General features: G+C 42.5%; 1 protein-coding gene across 9 annotated transcripts in view; it reads left to right on the forward strand.

Annotated features, from left to right (window-relative positions):
* The window catches only part of LOC117230477 (fat-like cadherin-related tumor suppressor homolog), a 497091-nt gene that overhangs the window by 153899 nt on the left and 326678 nt on the right, over positions 1-16514 (forward strand). For all 9 annotated transcript variants that reach the window (XM_033488013.1, XM_033488021.1, XM_033488064.1 and 6 more), the window contains exons 2-3: positions 3390-4309; positions 5218-7931. In XM_033488013.1, the coding sequence (XP_033343904.1) occupies positions 3510-4309; positions 5218-7931 (3514 nt within the window). In that variant the 5' untranslated portion in view covers positions 3390-3509. The remainder of the gene's footprint in view (positions 1-3389; positions 4310-5217; positions 7932-16514) is intronic.

The following is a 16514-nucleotide window of genomic DNA, read 5'->3' on the forward strand; positions in this document are numbered from 1 at the left end:
ACAAACGGAAAGGGGGTGATTCTACGCGAAAAAAGAAGTCGAAAATATAGAATAAAAAAATTTTTTTTTATTTTTTTTAAAATCTACAGTGAGATCCGTTATAACGAGACGTGATAAAGTGCACGCATAGCGAAAAGTCAAAATCGATTTTCTCGAAAACAAAGCCTCAAACGAAAAATTTTTATTCTATATTTTCGACTTCTTTTTTCGCGTAGAATGACCCCCTTTCCACTTGTACCACCAGTTACCAACCACCCTGTATATATGCATGTACTTTTAATATAGAAAATGCACCCGAGAAGTCAGATATTAAAGGATCTTTTTTTCTCTTTAAATTGATAGATGTTTTTCAATAATAAGTGACAAAATTAATTATACACTGTGAATGTTAATTTATTAAACTAACTTTGTTCGTCGTTACATGCAAATTTGACTAGATGTTGGCGAATGATTTTAAACATTCTAGACAGTCAGCGGTTACGCTGTTTATGTGTAGCGGCGCGCGCCGTAACACGATGCTGTTTATTGTAGTAACTGTACTGATAATCTCGTCGATTTTGCACCGTGTAAGAAACCTGGCGAGCGGCGTGGAAACGCACCGCGATAATTAGCCGGTTTGTCTCGAACGTTTTTCCTCGACGAGGCTAAACGCACCGTTAGCAGGTCTGACTTTTATGTTCTGTGGAGGAAAACGTTGGTTAGAGCCTGTCCGGAGATTTAGCAAAGAAACAAGATGAAAGGGGGGAAAAAGATTCCAGTGTACGGCGTTTTACCAGCGTCTTTCAGTTGTCTAGGCGCGCGCTTTGAAGTTGAAAACTGCTCTTGGTTATGCTGCGATCGCGTATTAACCGGTTGATCTTTGCGATTATGCGGAAATAAAGGCTTGTGTTAATTTGAAGAACAGAGAAGAGCTTTAGAGAGTGGAAGATACGCCGGGTTTCTGTCGAGAGTCTCCTTCGAGATACAATATAGGAAGCAAGTTACATGGAAATGTAAAAAAATTATTATCACTGTCTGCAGAAGTAGTGACGAAGAGTTATCGTTCATTTATTCATTATAAGGGAATGATCGAAGTTCGAAAATTGTAAGTTTCAATGTTCTAGAAAATTGGAATGTTTAAATATTTGAAATTTTAAACATTCGAAAATTCGAAAGTTAAAAAGATTGACAACTCGGAAATTCGAGAGCTTGAAAATTTAAAGGGCAAAATGTCATACTTGGAAACGTTCGGCAATAGTCGGAGAGAAGCCTGTGCTTCATCATCGTTTCCAAAAAATTCGTACACCAATCGATACGAATGAAGTAAATAGTCGGCAACACGAGAGCCTACTTCATTTGTTTATATTCGAAACAGAACGCATTTCACTGCTTTTTCACCAATCGATGTATCGATATCGTATTTCCGGAGCTTTGCCGTAGCCGAATATATCGATCAGTCGGATCGTCGCTGCTGGATACGTTGCGTGCCAGGGAGGAACTACAGATTGAAGAGTGCGAGCGCCGATCGAGAGCTTGGTCGTGGAACGTTCGAAGATAGGCAAAATCGCGGCGCCTGTTATCGGATCCGACGTTTTGCATTGTTATCAAACTGGACTACTGGAACTGTCACGGTCGAAATATTCGCCGGCCCGGCTAGAATTCGAGTGAAAATGTTTGTGCAATGGTATGACACTTCACTGAAATTTGCCGACTCTGTAAGAGCGTAATTGTGATGTACAAGTCCGATCAATTAATCTCGAAATGGAAAGTCGTAGATTGAATGGGAAAAAAGCAAAATTTAGTTACAAAAGTTTAGATCTTGATTTGTATTGCTTTTATAGATATGGAAGTGAGAACTGAAAAGTTTCCTAATTTAAATCCAACCACATTATGTGTCTCGTTTGTACATTATTGTTGACAATTATTAAAATGAGGGAAGTTGCTAATCAAATATGAATTGAATGACATTCAATTTAAGAGAAGAATAAAGTGGGACAAGAAACAATGAAATTATTATACTTCGTTGTCTAGAACGACCAATTATGAATTAACAGGAACAGAGATATCTTTAGTGTTTCTATTCTATTTCAAGTGATTCTACTGCAACTCAGTAAAACTTTAAAGGCATTCAAAGATAGATATGAAAGTTTTGTTATTAAAATATACGTGTGGTTCTACCAATTCAATTGTTCCTTTATAAATCAGAAAAACAATTAAATGCATTAAACGACGTTAAAAGATATTTATAATTTTAAAATGTCGCGCATGTATCTTGTCTACCTAAAAGCAAACGTACGAGCTCTATAAAAGTGAAAAGCAAATAGCAAAAAAAGAAAAAAAAATAATACGCGAATTAAGTTGACGATAGATCGTTTGTGCGTAATTGAACGCACTGGCATCGGTTGTGCATCAGATTTACTTTTCATCGCGCTTAATAGCCACGGATATCGCTCGAAATTGAGCGTTATTTTCCACGCTTTTAACAATCCTCGTTTCTGGATACGCGTTTCCAATTGATGTCAATTATCGTTCGACTATTGAATTCTGACTTCGGTTACGCATGCTTCCAAAAAATTATCGCATGGCAAAATCAAAGTTCGATAAATTCATTAAGCGAAACGACAAATCGATAGTCGTGACAAGTCTGCCACGAACGCATTATATCGTGCTCTCGCCGAGCATTAATCGAACTCACGTATCGAACTCGTATTAATCCTAGAATTAAATTTACAATTAGAATTTCCAATGAATCGTTTACGTTGTCTGCCATCGTTTGCATTCCCGTGAAACAACTTGTCTGCTACACCCTCGGGCGGATCGACTCTGTCACATTTGTAGGGAAGCCAATCGGTACGTATTTAGTTAACAGAACCTCTTGTACCTTGTCAGATTGCTGGTTAAACCGCGATCTTTACTTTTTGTGTCCAGTGAAACCTCGGAAGGATTCAGTTTATCTTCACAGAGATTGCTTTGAAAAATATTTTGAAATTTATTATTATTACTCCTTTAATCTAATCTACAGTACAATTAAAGTGGACGATAATAGTCATTAATTTGTCATGAGATACGTGTACTTACACATAAAAGTTCCATTTGGCTACATTACAAGATTCGTTGTTCCGCAACGCGTGCATCGATCGAGCCGCTCGAACCCCATCACAAACGATATAAACTTTTACCCTTCGCTGTCAATAGCCCTTTCCTTAACCCCTTCGGGTAAACCATCTACTCATCATGCTCGATCGAGCGGAAGCCAATAGCTGTCGTCAAGGATAACCCGGATTTAGCGCAGCGACTGCCACTTCATCCGAGCTTTTCTCTCGAATCGATCCTCTGGTTTGGTTCGGCTAAAGGCAAACGACGTAAAGGACGTCCCCGATTCTAACCACCATATTATTTTCTGTTCACAGGTTCGGCCAGTTCAACAAGGACGGAAAGCTCAGACCACGGAGCCACGGTTCCCTCGTCTAGCCAGGGAAACGACGGATTTCACTGGCAAAAACCGCTGACGATGAGCTAGCGACACGACGATGAGGAGGATGAAGCAGCGCGCGCTGCTCGCCTGGCCATGGTTGTGGCTGTGGCTGTTCGCGGCCACAGCGGGTTCCCCGTCTTCCGACCCTTTCGCGTCGACCACGTTTTCATCGTCAGCCAGTAGCAGCAGCAGCATCAGTAGCTCGAACGCCAGATCGTTCTCTCCGACGCTACCGACATCCACGTCCGCGTCGTTCACCGAAGACTTTCCCTTCCCTCCAGGTCACAAGTTCCGCTTCACTCTGCCGTTGTACAATGTGTCGATTCCGGAGAATTCGATCGGCAAGACGTACGTGGTGCCCGAGGAAAGAATGGGCATCAAACTCGCGTCGCCCGACTCCAATCTCGACATTCGTTTCCGTATAATGAGCGGCGACCGCGACAAGTTCTTCAAGGCCGAAGAACGCACCGTCGGTGATTTTTGTTTCTTGTTGATTCGGACTCGAACCGGTAACGTTGACGTGTTGAACCGCGAACGAAAAGACCGTTACGTGCTCGAGGTGCGCGCCACCTTGAATAAAGGCGACGGAAAAAACCGGGTGACTATCATGGAGGCGGATACCACGGTCGTAGTGACCATCTTGGACACGAATGACCTAAACCCGCTGTTCTATCCGACCGAGTACGAGGCAACCATCACAGAGGACACGCCTCTGCATCGCAGCATACTCAGGGTAATAGCCGAGGACGCCGATCTCGGCAGGAACGGCGAGATTTATTATAGCTTCGCCGAGGAGACCGATCAGTTCGCCGTTCACCCGGTCAGTGGGGTAATAACGCTCACCAGGCCGCTCAGGTAGGTCCGCGTAATAGAATTCTGGTGTTTCGTTTGATGAGCTTGAGGATCGTCGGTCCACGCCTCGAGATACTCGTTTGCCTGATCGTTTACGATGCCTTGCGATGCTTTAGGCGGATCTTGTCATGTACTTGGATGGGTTCTTATTCTTGCTTTTTTTTCTTTTGATACAATGTTATGCCGAATGCGTAAGGAGAATGTGAACATACTAACGAACAAATCATTTTTCTAATTTTTCCATGATCTTGATTGATACTCGAACTTCTTGCTTACGACGGGATATTATTTTCCAAGCGTGAATATCGAATCATGAAGTATACAGGAAATGCCTCTGAAATAAGCGATCGCAGTTTGGAAACGTGTCAGCTTTGAAGTTGAAAAATTGACTTTTATATAAAACCTTGCAACAGAGTTATTTCAGAATCATTCGTTTCTACGATAATACTCCATTTATCTGACCTCTAATTGGCGGAACATTCTTTTCATTGCCTAATTTACTGAATTTCGCGCTATGTAAATCCAAATGGCTTCAATTATGTAAGATTTTGCAATACTACTCATATCACGAATGAAGGTATATTTGAATTCAGTTATTCCAATGTAAACTCTGGTTATTTGAACGAAAAGCTATGGGCAAAGGAAATTAACGAACTGATATTACGGAAACTTCAAGCCATCCAATTATTTGAACTATTTTATCTTCAAATGTAATGAAATAAATGGAGTTGGATCGTAATTGCTCAATTATTTATAGATTGGTCGTACTAAACCATGAAACGTAACCAAATCGAATTACCGCTATCCCAAAAACTTTTATTAATCGAACAATCAAAGAATTCAAATCAAATCCCCAACAAACTGATGCTCAACTCTTTGAAAGTAATTTATCATTACGTATTTTCACCCAGATACTCGGAGCGAGCACTTCACGAGTTGGTGGTATTAGCAAAGGACCGTGGAGCCCTTTACCGCAGCGGAGGGACCAGAAGAGCCAGCACAGCCAAGGTGACCATTAGAGTTCGTCAAGTCAATTTACACTCACCCGAAATCTACGTGCACCACCTGCCAGATATCGTAGAACAATCGAACGCCGATATCTACGCGATCGTTCGGGTGGTCGACAACGACGAAGGTATTCACGGTCAGATCGCGAGTCTGGACATCGTGGGTGGTGACCCAGCCGGTCACTTTAGGGTACGGCCAGCCGGTGGACCACATTCCGGTGAATACAATATCGAGGTGCTACATTTGCTGGATCGGGAGACAGCGGTTCAGGGTTACAATTTGACACTCCGTGCAACAGATCGGGGCGTTCCACAACGTTACAGCTACAAATTTGTGCCCGTCCATCTGGCCGATCTGAACGACAACGCACCAGTGTTCAGTCGAGAAATCTACGAGGTGAAGGTGCCCGAGACTGCTCCCATCAACACGCCGGTGATCAGACTGAAGGTGACGGATGCTGACGAGGGGAAGAACGCGTTGGTGTTCCTGGAGATCGTGGGCGGTAACGAAGGTGGAGAATTCTATGTGAACGCGGAGACGGGAATGCTATACACCGCGGTGAACTTGGACGCGGAGAAAAAGGCGTTTTATACGTTGACGGTGTCCGCGGTGGATCAAGGGAACGCTGGAACGAGGAAACAGTCGTCCGCCAAGGTTAAGATCAATGTGGTCGACACGAACGACAACGATCCGACGTTCGAGCAGTCGGAGATGGAGGTGTGGATCGACGAGAACGAGCCAGCCGGCACATCGGTCGTGAAGATCACCGCGAAGGATCGTGACTCCGGCGAGAACGCCTACATCTCGTACAGCATCGACAATATCCAGAAGGTGCCGTTCGAGATCGACCATTTCTCCGGCATCGTGAAGACCAAGCAGGTGCTTGACTACGAGACCATGAAGAGAGAGTACTTGTTGCATGTGCGGGTCAGTGACTGGGGCTTGCCATACCGGCGACAGGCAGAGATGCAGCTGCACGTGAAAGTGCGCGACGTGAATGATAACAGACCGCAGTTCGAGCGAATCGATTGTACCGGCCACGTGCCTCGATACGTACCCATCGGCTCCGAAATCATCACCGTCTCGGCCATCGACTTCGACGCCGGCAACATCATCAGTTATCGCATTGTCTCTGGCAACGAGGACGGCTGCTTCGCCCTGGACTCGGCCAGCGGCGTACTATCCGTGGCTTGCGACTTGTCCGACGTCAAGGTTACCGAGCGAATGGTCAACGTCACGGCCACGGATGGATCACACTTCGCGGACGTGAATCCCGTACACATGCACCTGGTAAATGCAAAACGGAACCTAGGCTCGCAGGGAAGAATTCTAACGGACCAGAGCGGCGCCTTCGAGTGTCGTGACACGGGGGTCGCTCGAAGATTAACGGAAGCCATCGCTGCCGCAGAGAGAAACAACATGCCTTCCAAAGACGACGAATATGCTTTGACGCCAAGCAGATACGGCGAGAACATTCACGCGCCCGAGTTCGTCGATTTCCCTAGCGAAATAAAAGCCAACGAATCGGTAAAGATAGGAACGACCCTCGTCAAGATACGTGCCAGAGACAGAGACTTGGACTACAATGGGAAATTAGTATTTTGCATATCCAGCGGTGATCGCGACTCGGTATTCGGTATCGATCCTGACACCGGCGATTTGAACGTCATAGGCTACCTGGATAGGGAACGCGAGAGCGAGTATTTTCTGAACATCAGCGTGTACGATCTGGGCAAGCCACAGAAGTCTGCGTCGAAGATGCTCCCGGTCACAATTCTCGACGTGAACGACAACGCTCCGAAATTCGAGAAGTCCCTGGCAAGCTTCAGGATTTCAGAGACTGCACTGAATGGAACGAACGTGTGGCGGGCGAACGCGACTGACGCGGATCTCGGGGAGAACGCGCGCGTCACTTATTCCCTGGTGACCGAGACGAACGATTTCCGTGTAGATCCGGTGACGGGCGTGCTGACCGTTTTCGGCAGATTGGACAGGGAACGACAAGAGATCTACGAGCTAAGAATACGAGCGCAGGATAACGGTGGCAAAGGGACCGATTCACCGCCATTGTACTCGGACGCTTTGGTCAGGGTGACGGTCGACGACGTGAACGACAATGCACCCAGTTTCGCGTTGTCCACGTACACGGTGAAAATTCGAGAAGACGTACCGATATGGACGGTCGTGGCGGTCGTGGACGCGACCGATCCCGACGAGGCATCCGGTGGCGACATCGAGTACTTCCTGTCTGACGCCATGGAGAGCGAGGGCTACTTCAAAGTCGATAAAATGTCCGGCACTATTAGGACCACCCAAAGCTTAGACTTCGAGGAGCGCCAAGTGCATACGTTGACGATTGTGGCGAAGGACAGAGGTGAACCATCCTTATCCTCCGAGACAATGGTTATCATAGAAATGGTCGACGTAAACGAGAATCTACACGCACCGGTGTTCGATGATTTCGTCGTGTCCGCGAGTGTATTTGAAAATCAACCAATCGGGACTTTAGTGACCACTGTGCGCGCTAAGGACGCGGATCCGCTAGGAGGAGACTCCAGGATTGGATACACCATTAGGGGCGGCGACGGCATTGGGATCTTCTCCATCGACAACGAAGGTGAATACTTCTACTTAATAGTTCTACTTAATAATTCTACTACTAAGTTCGGTCGTTTTAATTAATTCTGTTATTTTCGGAAATGTAGAAAATATGAAATACGTAATATGAAGAAGGTCAGGTTTTCTTAAAGCGAAGAATTTTTAAGGATTTCGTGATCGATTCTTTTAAAGTGATATGATATTTATTTTATCCCGAGGTTAATGAATATTTGCATAATTTCAATGGGCTGTTAAAATCAATACCCATACACAATAACCGTAATTCTGGCATTAATTCATTGAAATAAATTCGATCAAGATAACACGTGTAGCTTTCTCTGCATTCGTTAAACTTCCTGACCTCTCGTTGTTCCGCATTATTTCCACAACGATTTTCCCGACATGAAAAGGAAAGTTGCAAATCCACTGCTCTGACACGCGACCTGCTAAAAGTGCTAAACGCGAAAATTAAGCAGCAGGAGGAATATTAACGGCCGGTAGCGTGGTACGACAATATTTAACTTTTTCATCCGATTAACTCCAATCCCGCGCGATAACGCAAATATATTGGCATGGAAAAGTTGCTGCCGGACAAGAACCGACAGCTTTCAGCAACCGGGTTCTTCGTATACCCATAAATTAATCGTACTCGATTTAAACTCGATATTCATCAGCTTTCTGTAAAGTAGTTTCCATAGGACAATTTCACATTCCGCTCCTCTATATTGCGTACATGGTGTTCCAATTTCTTTCACCATACGTTTCTTGAATTATAGAATATTCTGACATAATTTCTTCCTCCGAAATTGAGAAACATTATTTGAGAAATGCAATGAGAGAAGTGGATTTCATTTTGTGATATTTGTGCCGTACTCGTCTATTATCGGTCTTTAATGTTTTAATTCCAAATTTTTATTTCAAAAGGTTTCTCAGCTACCGTTTATTTCGCTAAAACAAATGCCTGTTCTTTTACGAGATGTTCGTTAATGGAAAATTTGAATTTTAAACGAGGAACAGAAAATCAATCGGCGTGTCGACGTAAACGTTTATTTAAATTTTCACTCGCCTTTTGACGAGCACCCGCCGCATTAAACCATCCGGCTGTCGAACCTGTCGTTTGCATATTAACCTTTTTTTTTCGCCGGCAAGTTTTCCCCCAGGCGTTTCCGTCGCACCAACGGCCAATTTAAATTCATTTCTTCCCGACTTTGAAATTTCACGCGCGAAATTCTTCTCATGTACCGTTGGAAATGGTCGATAGTTCCCCGTTCGAACGCTCCATGAAAATGTTACTCAAGTTCTCACATGCTTTTAGGCGACAACTTTTGTGTAATGCGTTCAATTCGGTTAGTTCCCAAGTTTCTCCGTTCGGAATTTGACAGTTTCACGATTGTACGAAGTTCGTGAATGCGTCTTAGGGAAAAGAAACTTGTAACAACGTTTCTTTGTGTTCCTTCACTCCTGCGGGTGTAATGTTGTAAACTATCTTTTTCCTTTTAATATAAGATTTCTGATATACGACAGTATCTATCGAGCAATCAAATTTGAGTTTAATTTTTTAAAACTATGTTTACAATTTTTTTTCGCTCTCCCTTTAACAAGATTAACCCACTTAGAACCATGCAATAAAATAGTATAAATAAAAGTTGCGTAAATTTAGCTTCCTCTGATAATCTTAAATCCTTAAATTCTAAGAGTAATTTAAAAACAAATACAGAAAATTACGAAATTTTCTAAATCACCAAATTGAACTGGAACTTAATAGTATCCCCTATTTCTCTGCTACACTATATTCTATTACTCACCAGAAAAAAACTAATTCGACTAATTCGCAACAGGTCAATGGGAAGGTTGGATCCCGTATCCAGCGAGAAATCGAGTCGAACGAATCGTGTTTTCGCCTCAGAGGGTTCGTGTTTTCGTAGATGGGAATTCCGTTCGATGCCCGGAAGTAGATTCGAGAGCAACAATAGTTTACTTTAAAGTCGGGCTGTGGAGTTTGTCGCAACCGTGTTCCAATTTATTCTTCGAAACGGACGAGCCGTACGCCGTACGCCGTACGTCCGCGGGACATGTCTCTTTTCCGCTTTGCTTGGTTCATCTATTTTGTTCCTTTCCTGCTTACTTTGTGCCGCTGTCGATCGATCAAAAGAAACGAAAGAAAAGCAGGAAGAAAATGAACGAAGAAACGACGGGGAAGAAGAAGAAAGAACAGAGAAAAACGGGTGAGAGAGAGAGAGAGAGAGAGGAGAAAAAATACGGACGAAGGGGAATACACGTCCGTTGTGCAGCGCTTTTACATCGGATAGGCGAAAGCCGATGTTCCGTGGCACCAGTCCAAAACGAAGTTACAGCGTCGCGGCCCATTAAATACCGACGCAGTGGGTTTAATTGAATTATGGGACTTGCAACGGGTCCCTTTTTTCCCGGGCCAAGCCTGGTCGCGCATTAAATTCCTACCGCGGTCTCCTTTCACCGCGAAAACCGACTCGAGAAATAGCACGTCATCCTGTTTAATAGTTGATCCTTCTCGATTGGACCGCGTTCTTCGGCCACTTAACTCTGCAACAAGCTTCTCGCGGTCCTTTTTCAGACCGATTGCGGCTAATTTTTATGAAAGGACGAAATGGAATTAAAGTAACGTGCGCGTTCCTTGTCTTTTGGTATTGTTAAAAGAGCATCTTTGTTTATGAAACTGTTTTATGAGTTAACATATTTGATGAACTACTCTTAAATAAAAGAGAACTAGGGCTTGTGTATCCAGCTTAAGCTTTTAAATTCTGTATTTTCACTCGCATTTTGGTCTACGGTTGTGTTAAACTAGTAAACATTAAATAGGAGCTGTAGTTTATTTGCTCTCGTTGAGTGTACAGACGACGATATAAACGTGACTGAAATTCGAGAGACATTTAAGAAAGAAGAGTTTGCTTATACTTTGCTTAAACATTACGTATTTAGTTTTCTTATTCTCCTTTACTCTTTAACAATGGCAACCTGATTCTGAATTTCAGTTTCAAGTTAGAAAGAGAAAACAGAACGGAGTTCTTTTTGTTTCGTATTCATAAGTAGAAGCTTATATTTATAAAATACAAACAGAGATACAGCTTTAATCTTATTCTAAAAAGCCTAAAATGATTCTATACTTCAAAAACGATTACACCGGAGTGCTTGAAAAACCTTCTTGGACGGAATCTGTCCTTCGCGTTGTTTCCTGCAAGACAGTCGCTAGACGTCTAATCCGAGATTGCTCGTCGGATCTTCTTATTTTTCATTTGCAGTTTAAACGCGCCATTTTCTGGAACGAGCCCCAGGAAAGGTTGAGACCAGTCCGGATTACTTGAAGCGCAGCCGGCTGAAAATATCTGCTAAAATCTCGTCGTGTCAACTCATCCCTTTCACCCTTCTTCCTATCTTTCTGTCAGGGAAAGAGTCTAATTGATATAAACGCGATGCGAACGATACGGAGCACTGATCACTATCGCTAGCAAGCCCGCTTACTTTTTTCTTCTCTTCTTTTCTCCCTTTTTTTCTTTAGTCGCGATCTATTTGCTAATGACTAGTCGGCGGTTAGATTCGCGGAGAACGACTGTCGGCCGGTGCACAGCCATAAATCGAGTCGTGACGTTTCGATTCCAGTTGTACATTTCGCGCGATAAAATACACCGGTAGGAGGTTGAAAAAAATACAGTGGCCATCGTCCACGTTTTAGTCACGATCGACGAGTTTCCATCGTTCACCGGAACAGAATGCGGTCGTGCGCGCAGCGCTCTCTCGCTCTGCACCCTGTGGCCTCGGTGCTCTCTTTGCGAATAAGCTTATACACGGTGAGCTCGTTCGAATGTTCCGTGACGATTTTACGTCAATATCGTTATCGTCCGGGATTGATATGCCACGAAAATATCTGCGTGATATTGAAACGGGAGGAAGAACACGTAGAGAAATTTTTTGGAAATATTTTGTCTTCAATTCTTGCGAAGGAATTTGTACGAGAAGAGGATCGAAATATAAATGTTGTCGCAGTAAAGTTAATCTCGTGGTAAAATTTATCACAAATCGAATTGTCATAATAAAATTTGCGAAATAGTTCAACTTTACCTTCAAAGTTTCAAAGTACTTACTCTTATAAAATTTCAAATCCATTTCTTCACTTCTAAAATAGCATAATTTTTATACCATAAATCTTCTCAAAAAACCAATAAAATCGGCAAAAGTCGTCGAGCTAAATTTAATGCAGCGGAATCAGAAAAATAGTTGGTGACTTTAAGACGCCTCTCTATAAAATTTTAATTCACGCTGTCTCCTTTAAAATTGTACGATTTTATACCGCCCAACTCTTCAAGAACCGCTTATTTTAACAAGAGGCATCAAATCGAATGAGTTCACCCCATATACGTGACCAGGTAACCCGCCTACTTATGTAGTTCTCTGTTGCGCGAGACTGTATCAAATGGCGGGAGTCGGTGCGCGGTCGAATGTGTGCCGCGCGGGGGTTGTATCGATCTCCCGTCGAGCAAAAATAATACATTGTCAGTGGTATGCATATTCAACCGGTGTAAATATTCATAAGTTGTGCTGGTGTATTGCCTTCGTGTTTGAAACACGACCGATCGTAACGTCGTTCGCGGTATTGGTGCAGTTCCTCGACTGACAAATCTCGCGACTGTAACTTGCGTTCTCGTGGGCCGCAATGGAGGATATTCGTTGTAGCAAGATCGTTAGAATCGTTCGCGAGTTTAACGAGAACCGTTCGCCGAGCAATCGTGGCGTTCTTTTCATCTGAGAGTGATTGCCTCCTGTCGTGTTTGATTACGAATCTATCACATGTTTCCCAATGTGTACGCAAGTTTGTTTTCTAGTCTTTGGCGATGAAATTCACGTGGGTTTGGCTGTTAATCAAGTTATGATATCGTTTGTATTACTTTTTAATTGTAGCCTTTCGAAACTGAATTAGAACGTGACATTTACGTTGTATGATTTATTGACGAGGGAATTTATAAACATAGAGAGTGAAAGAGTTGGTATAAGAGTAAAGTGGGTAAATAAGGCATAGTAATAAGAAGATGAGTTTACTATTGCACTCGTGCGTACACAATTTTAATACTTTATTGCCTTCTGTCGTATATTAGTTCAACATATTACGATTTGATGAGAAAATTTGCATAAAGCTCTTCATAAAAAATGTTCTGTTATTTACACGATTATTATAGTTCACAGTCTTTTATTCACATCCATTCTACATTACTATTCATCCTAAAGTAAACTTTGGTCACATACCTACGAACGTACCCCTTCTATTTGCAACCACGTTAACAAACAAATAACAAATAAAAGGATAAAAGGCAACGATCACAAACAATCATACAATCTTCCAATATAACAATATCAATCATCAAATTTCCGAAACCATTCAAAAGCCTATACCCACCAGATATCTTCACGCGCATGGTTAAATCAAACCTAAATCAGGTTTGTCACGAGCGGCCGTTGATTTCACAGATACGGAAGATTACATCGGCGAAATTGGTGCGGCGCGTAGATCCCGCACACCCGTATGAACACGGTCGTTAGTCGACTGCGGATTCACTCGTCCGTTAGACGGTTCGTTGCGAGCGAACGACGTCGCCGGACGATAGACTAAATTTGCCATGACGCGGTTTACCCGGTCGCCACCGCGAGGAAAATGCAGTTAAACTCCGATCACCATAGAAAACTGGCGCACCTAGTTTGCGCGGGATGGAGCGGAGAGGCGCGCGTTTTCCAGTAAACGAGCTAACGCATTATTCCGTACGCCGCTGTCCACTTTGTCGCCCGCGGCTCTGGCGGCGTTAGTCCATTAATAAAGCGTCCTATACACATGCACCTGTGCATACGTGCCCATATTACTCTCGTTGTTCGGACTACATCAACTATATGCGACTCAAAGCTCGATCTTGGAATATCGTGACTCTGTCTCTCTCTCTCTCTTTCTCTCTCCCTCTCTCTTTCTTTCTCTCGACTATCTAAGGAACGTAACTTGAAAAATTCGAACGAGTGAATTGTTTTATTTTTTCGTATTTCGGTCGTTTAACGTGTGGTAATAAAAATAGATCATGGGTGTTTACGCTTTTTAGAGAATATACATATACACGCGAAAGATTTAATCATTGAAACAATTCTCTCGCTTGATTCCAGTTCTGTTATTGGATTTATAAAAATATGAATTTGCATGAACATCGTTTAATAATAATACTATGAATGTTTATACAGAACTGCGCTGAATGCGCATATGATATGTAAAAATGTGCGAAATGTCTAAAGATTAGGTTTCAGTTTTCTAGTTACGTATGCAAGGATATAAATTTACATAAACATCCGCAATAATAGTCAATGTAGTGGAATAACATTACGCGTCTCTGTGACATACATCCATCTTTTAAACGAAGAAAGAATTTTCGCACGTGTCCTTCGAGTGATGTCTACAGAATAAGTAGATTAGGCAAATGCGTTTCAGACTCGCAGACGTGGAATAATACGTTACACAGTCTACTGATCAGACAAGATTGATATCAAAGATATACCATACAAGCGAATATGGAAGTACATAATACATTATGAAGATTTGTAGACTCAAATTATGATCGAAGACTATGGACTTATACCGTGATTGAACACTTGGTGACTTATATTATGATCGAAACATGTACGGTGGAATACGATGTTGCTCAATCTACTGATTTTATATTCTAGGATATAGAAATTCTTATATAGTATTCTTTTTTAATTAATGATGTTCAACTAACTCTGTCTAACCACATTTTCTGTTTATCATACATTTTCATACAAAAAAGTGTAACAATACACGTACATTACTCTCTGTATTTGACTCCGAAACGCGTTCAGATCTGCCTTTTACGAGCACGGTGCCTGGCAAAGCAAAGGGAAACGACGCGCGGTCAGACCGCGTAATTTCAAGTAGATGAATCGGTATCCGGAAACGGTTGACCTCACCACCTTTTCCCCAGTTGGGTAGCTGGGACGTGTTCTCTTTTTCTCAAGCTGTGGCGAGTTACTGTCTCAGAGGCAAAAGGTCCGCCACGATTCGCAGCACTCACCACGATAAGACCGGTGATCCATTACGACGAGCATTCGAAGAATTCCTGCGGACAACCGACATCGGAATGTAACCCTCAGTTCCTCTTTTACGAGAAAGAGCTCAATACGAAATATTCTCGTTGCAAATTGATGAGAACTACACGTCGCGCGTGTTTCTTTAATTAATTAAATCATTCGAGCAGGTCGCCGAAGTATAACATTTCGCGAGTAGAACAATTTATAGATTTCCTACAAGTTTAAAAAATGTTCAATATATTTTCTTTTTATTCCTTGTCAAATTAATCTCATTCCGCTCATTCCTATTGCTTCGCTCTCTGACTGCTTGCTCTGATCTCTCCATTTTCCAGTCTTTAATCTAAACTATTAAAAACCTCAACGAATTCCTCTTTCTTTATTTCCGCTTACACTGTAGGTTTTCTTTTCTAATTTTCGTAAACTCTAAATCAAGTTAACTTATTAAATTCAACTCTGATAAAGTAGCCTCGTCATCGTTGCAAAGAAACGGATCAAGGACTAGCTCGATAAATACTAAGCGACTCGTCGGATAAACGAATTAAACGATTCATCTGATCGAACATCTCATTAGTAACGCCGGCGTTATAAAGTAATTATCGGTGGCGATACGTCGACGGGACGATGTCGATGGAACGAGAGAGTTCCGGTGACGTGAACGCGCGAGGAATTGGACAGGGAAGGAGGCCTCTCTCATCCCCATCGACGCGGCAAAAATCCAATTTAGCCGACGAGTGGTGCACAAGGCTGGGTATATTCGTAGCAGCTCGTGAATTATACCGAGCATAACGATCGTGCGCGCACCCGCCCTAAATTACCTCTATCGACAAACGCGATGTTTTTATTCCCCTCGAAAGTCGTTTCGTTCGACTACGCTCCGCGCGCACCGCCGTTCCACGTCCGCGTTTTGCAATATTGGACGATCTATCGATCCCACTCGAAGGAAACGAAAGGCCACACGCAATCGATGATATTTTATTTACGTTCTTCTTTCGTATTAATTCGAAGCTTTTACGATTTAAAATGGTGAGCAACAGCGGAATTAAAGAAAATGGTACAACCCCCTGAAAGAGATGGTTCTGGAATTTTGCAATTTTTGATCAACGGAGAGTTTAAACGTATTATTTTAATGATTACCTGAATTGGAGGAATTAGATTAGATGTTTGCGTTCCAAGTATTTTTGAAGCTACAAAGTTTTTGAATTTGAAAGATTAAGTGCACCGTTTCTCCCTTTTATCTACATTGCGCAAGTTATTAGATTATTGGAAATGAACTTCCAATAAAATGATCTGTAAAGATTCCACCAAGAAAGGTAGAATTGAATTATGTAAGATGTTAATACTATTTGTGAATTGACTTTTTTTATTAGAGTACCTTCGATATCGATCGACATGCTTGACCTGAATTTATTTTACGTAACTCTGCCACTTTGCAATGGTAAATTCCACCTTTCGCCACATATTCTATTAACGCAACTAATTACGCTATAAATACTCA

This window comes from Bombus vosnesenskii, unplaced genomic scaffold (assembly GCF_011952255.1).
Source record: "Bombus vosnesenskii isolate JDL3184/JDL3185 unplaced genomic scaffold, Bvos_JDL3184-5_v1.1 scf7180000013262, whole genome shotgun sequence".
NCBI classification, from domain to species: Eukaryota; Metazoa; Arthropoda; class Insecta; order Hymenoptera; family Apidae; genus Bombus; species Bombus vosnesenskii.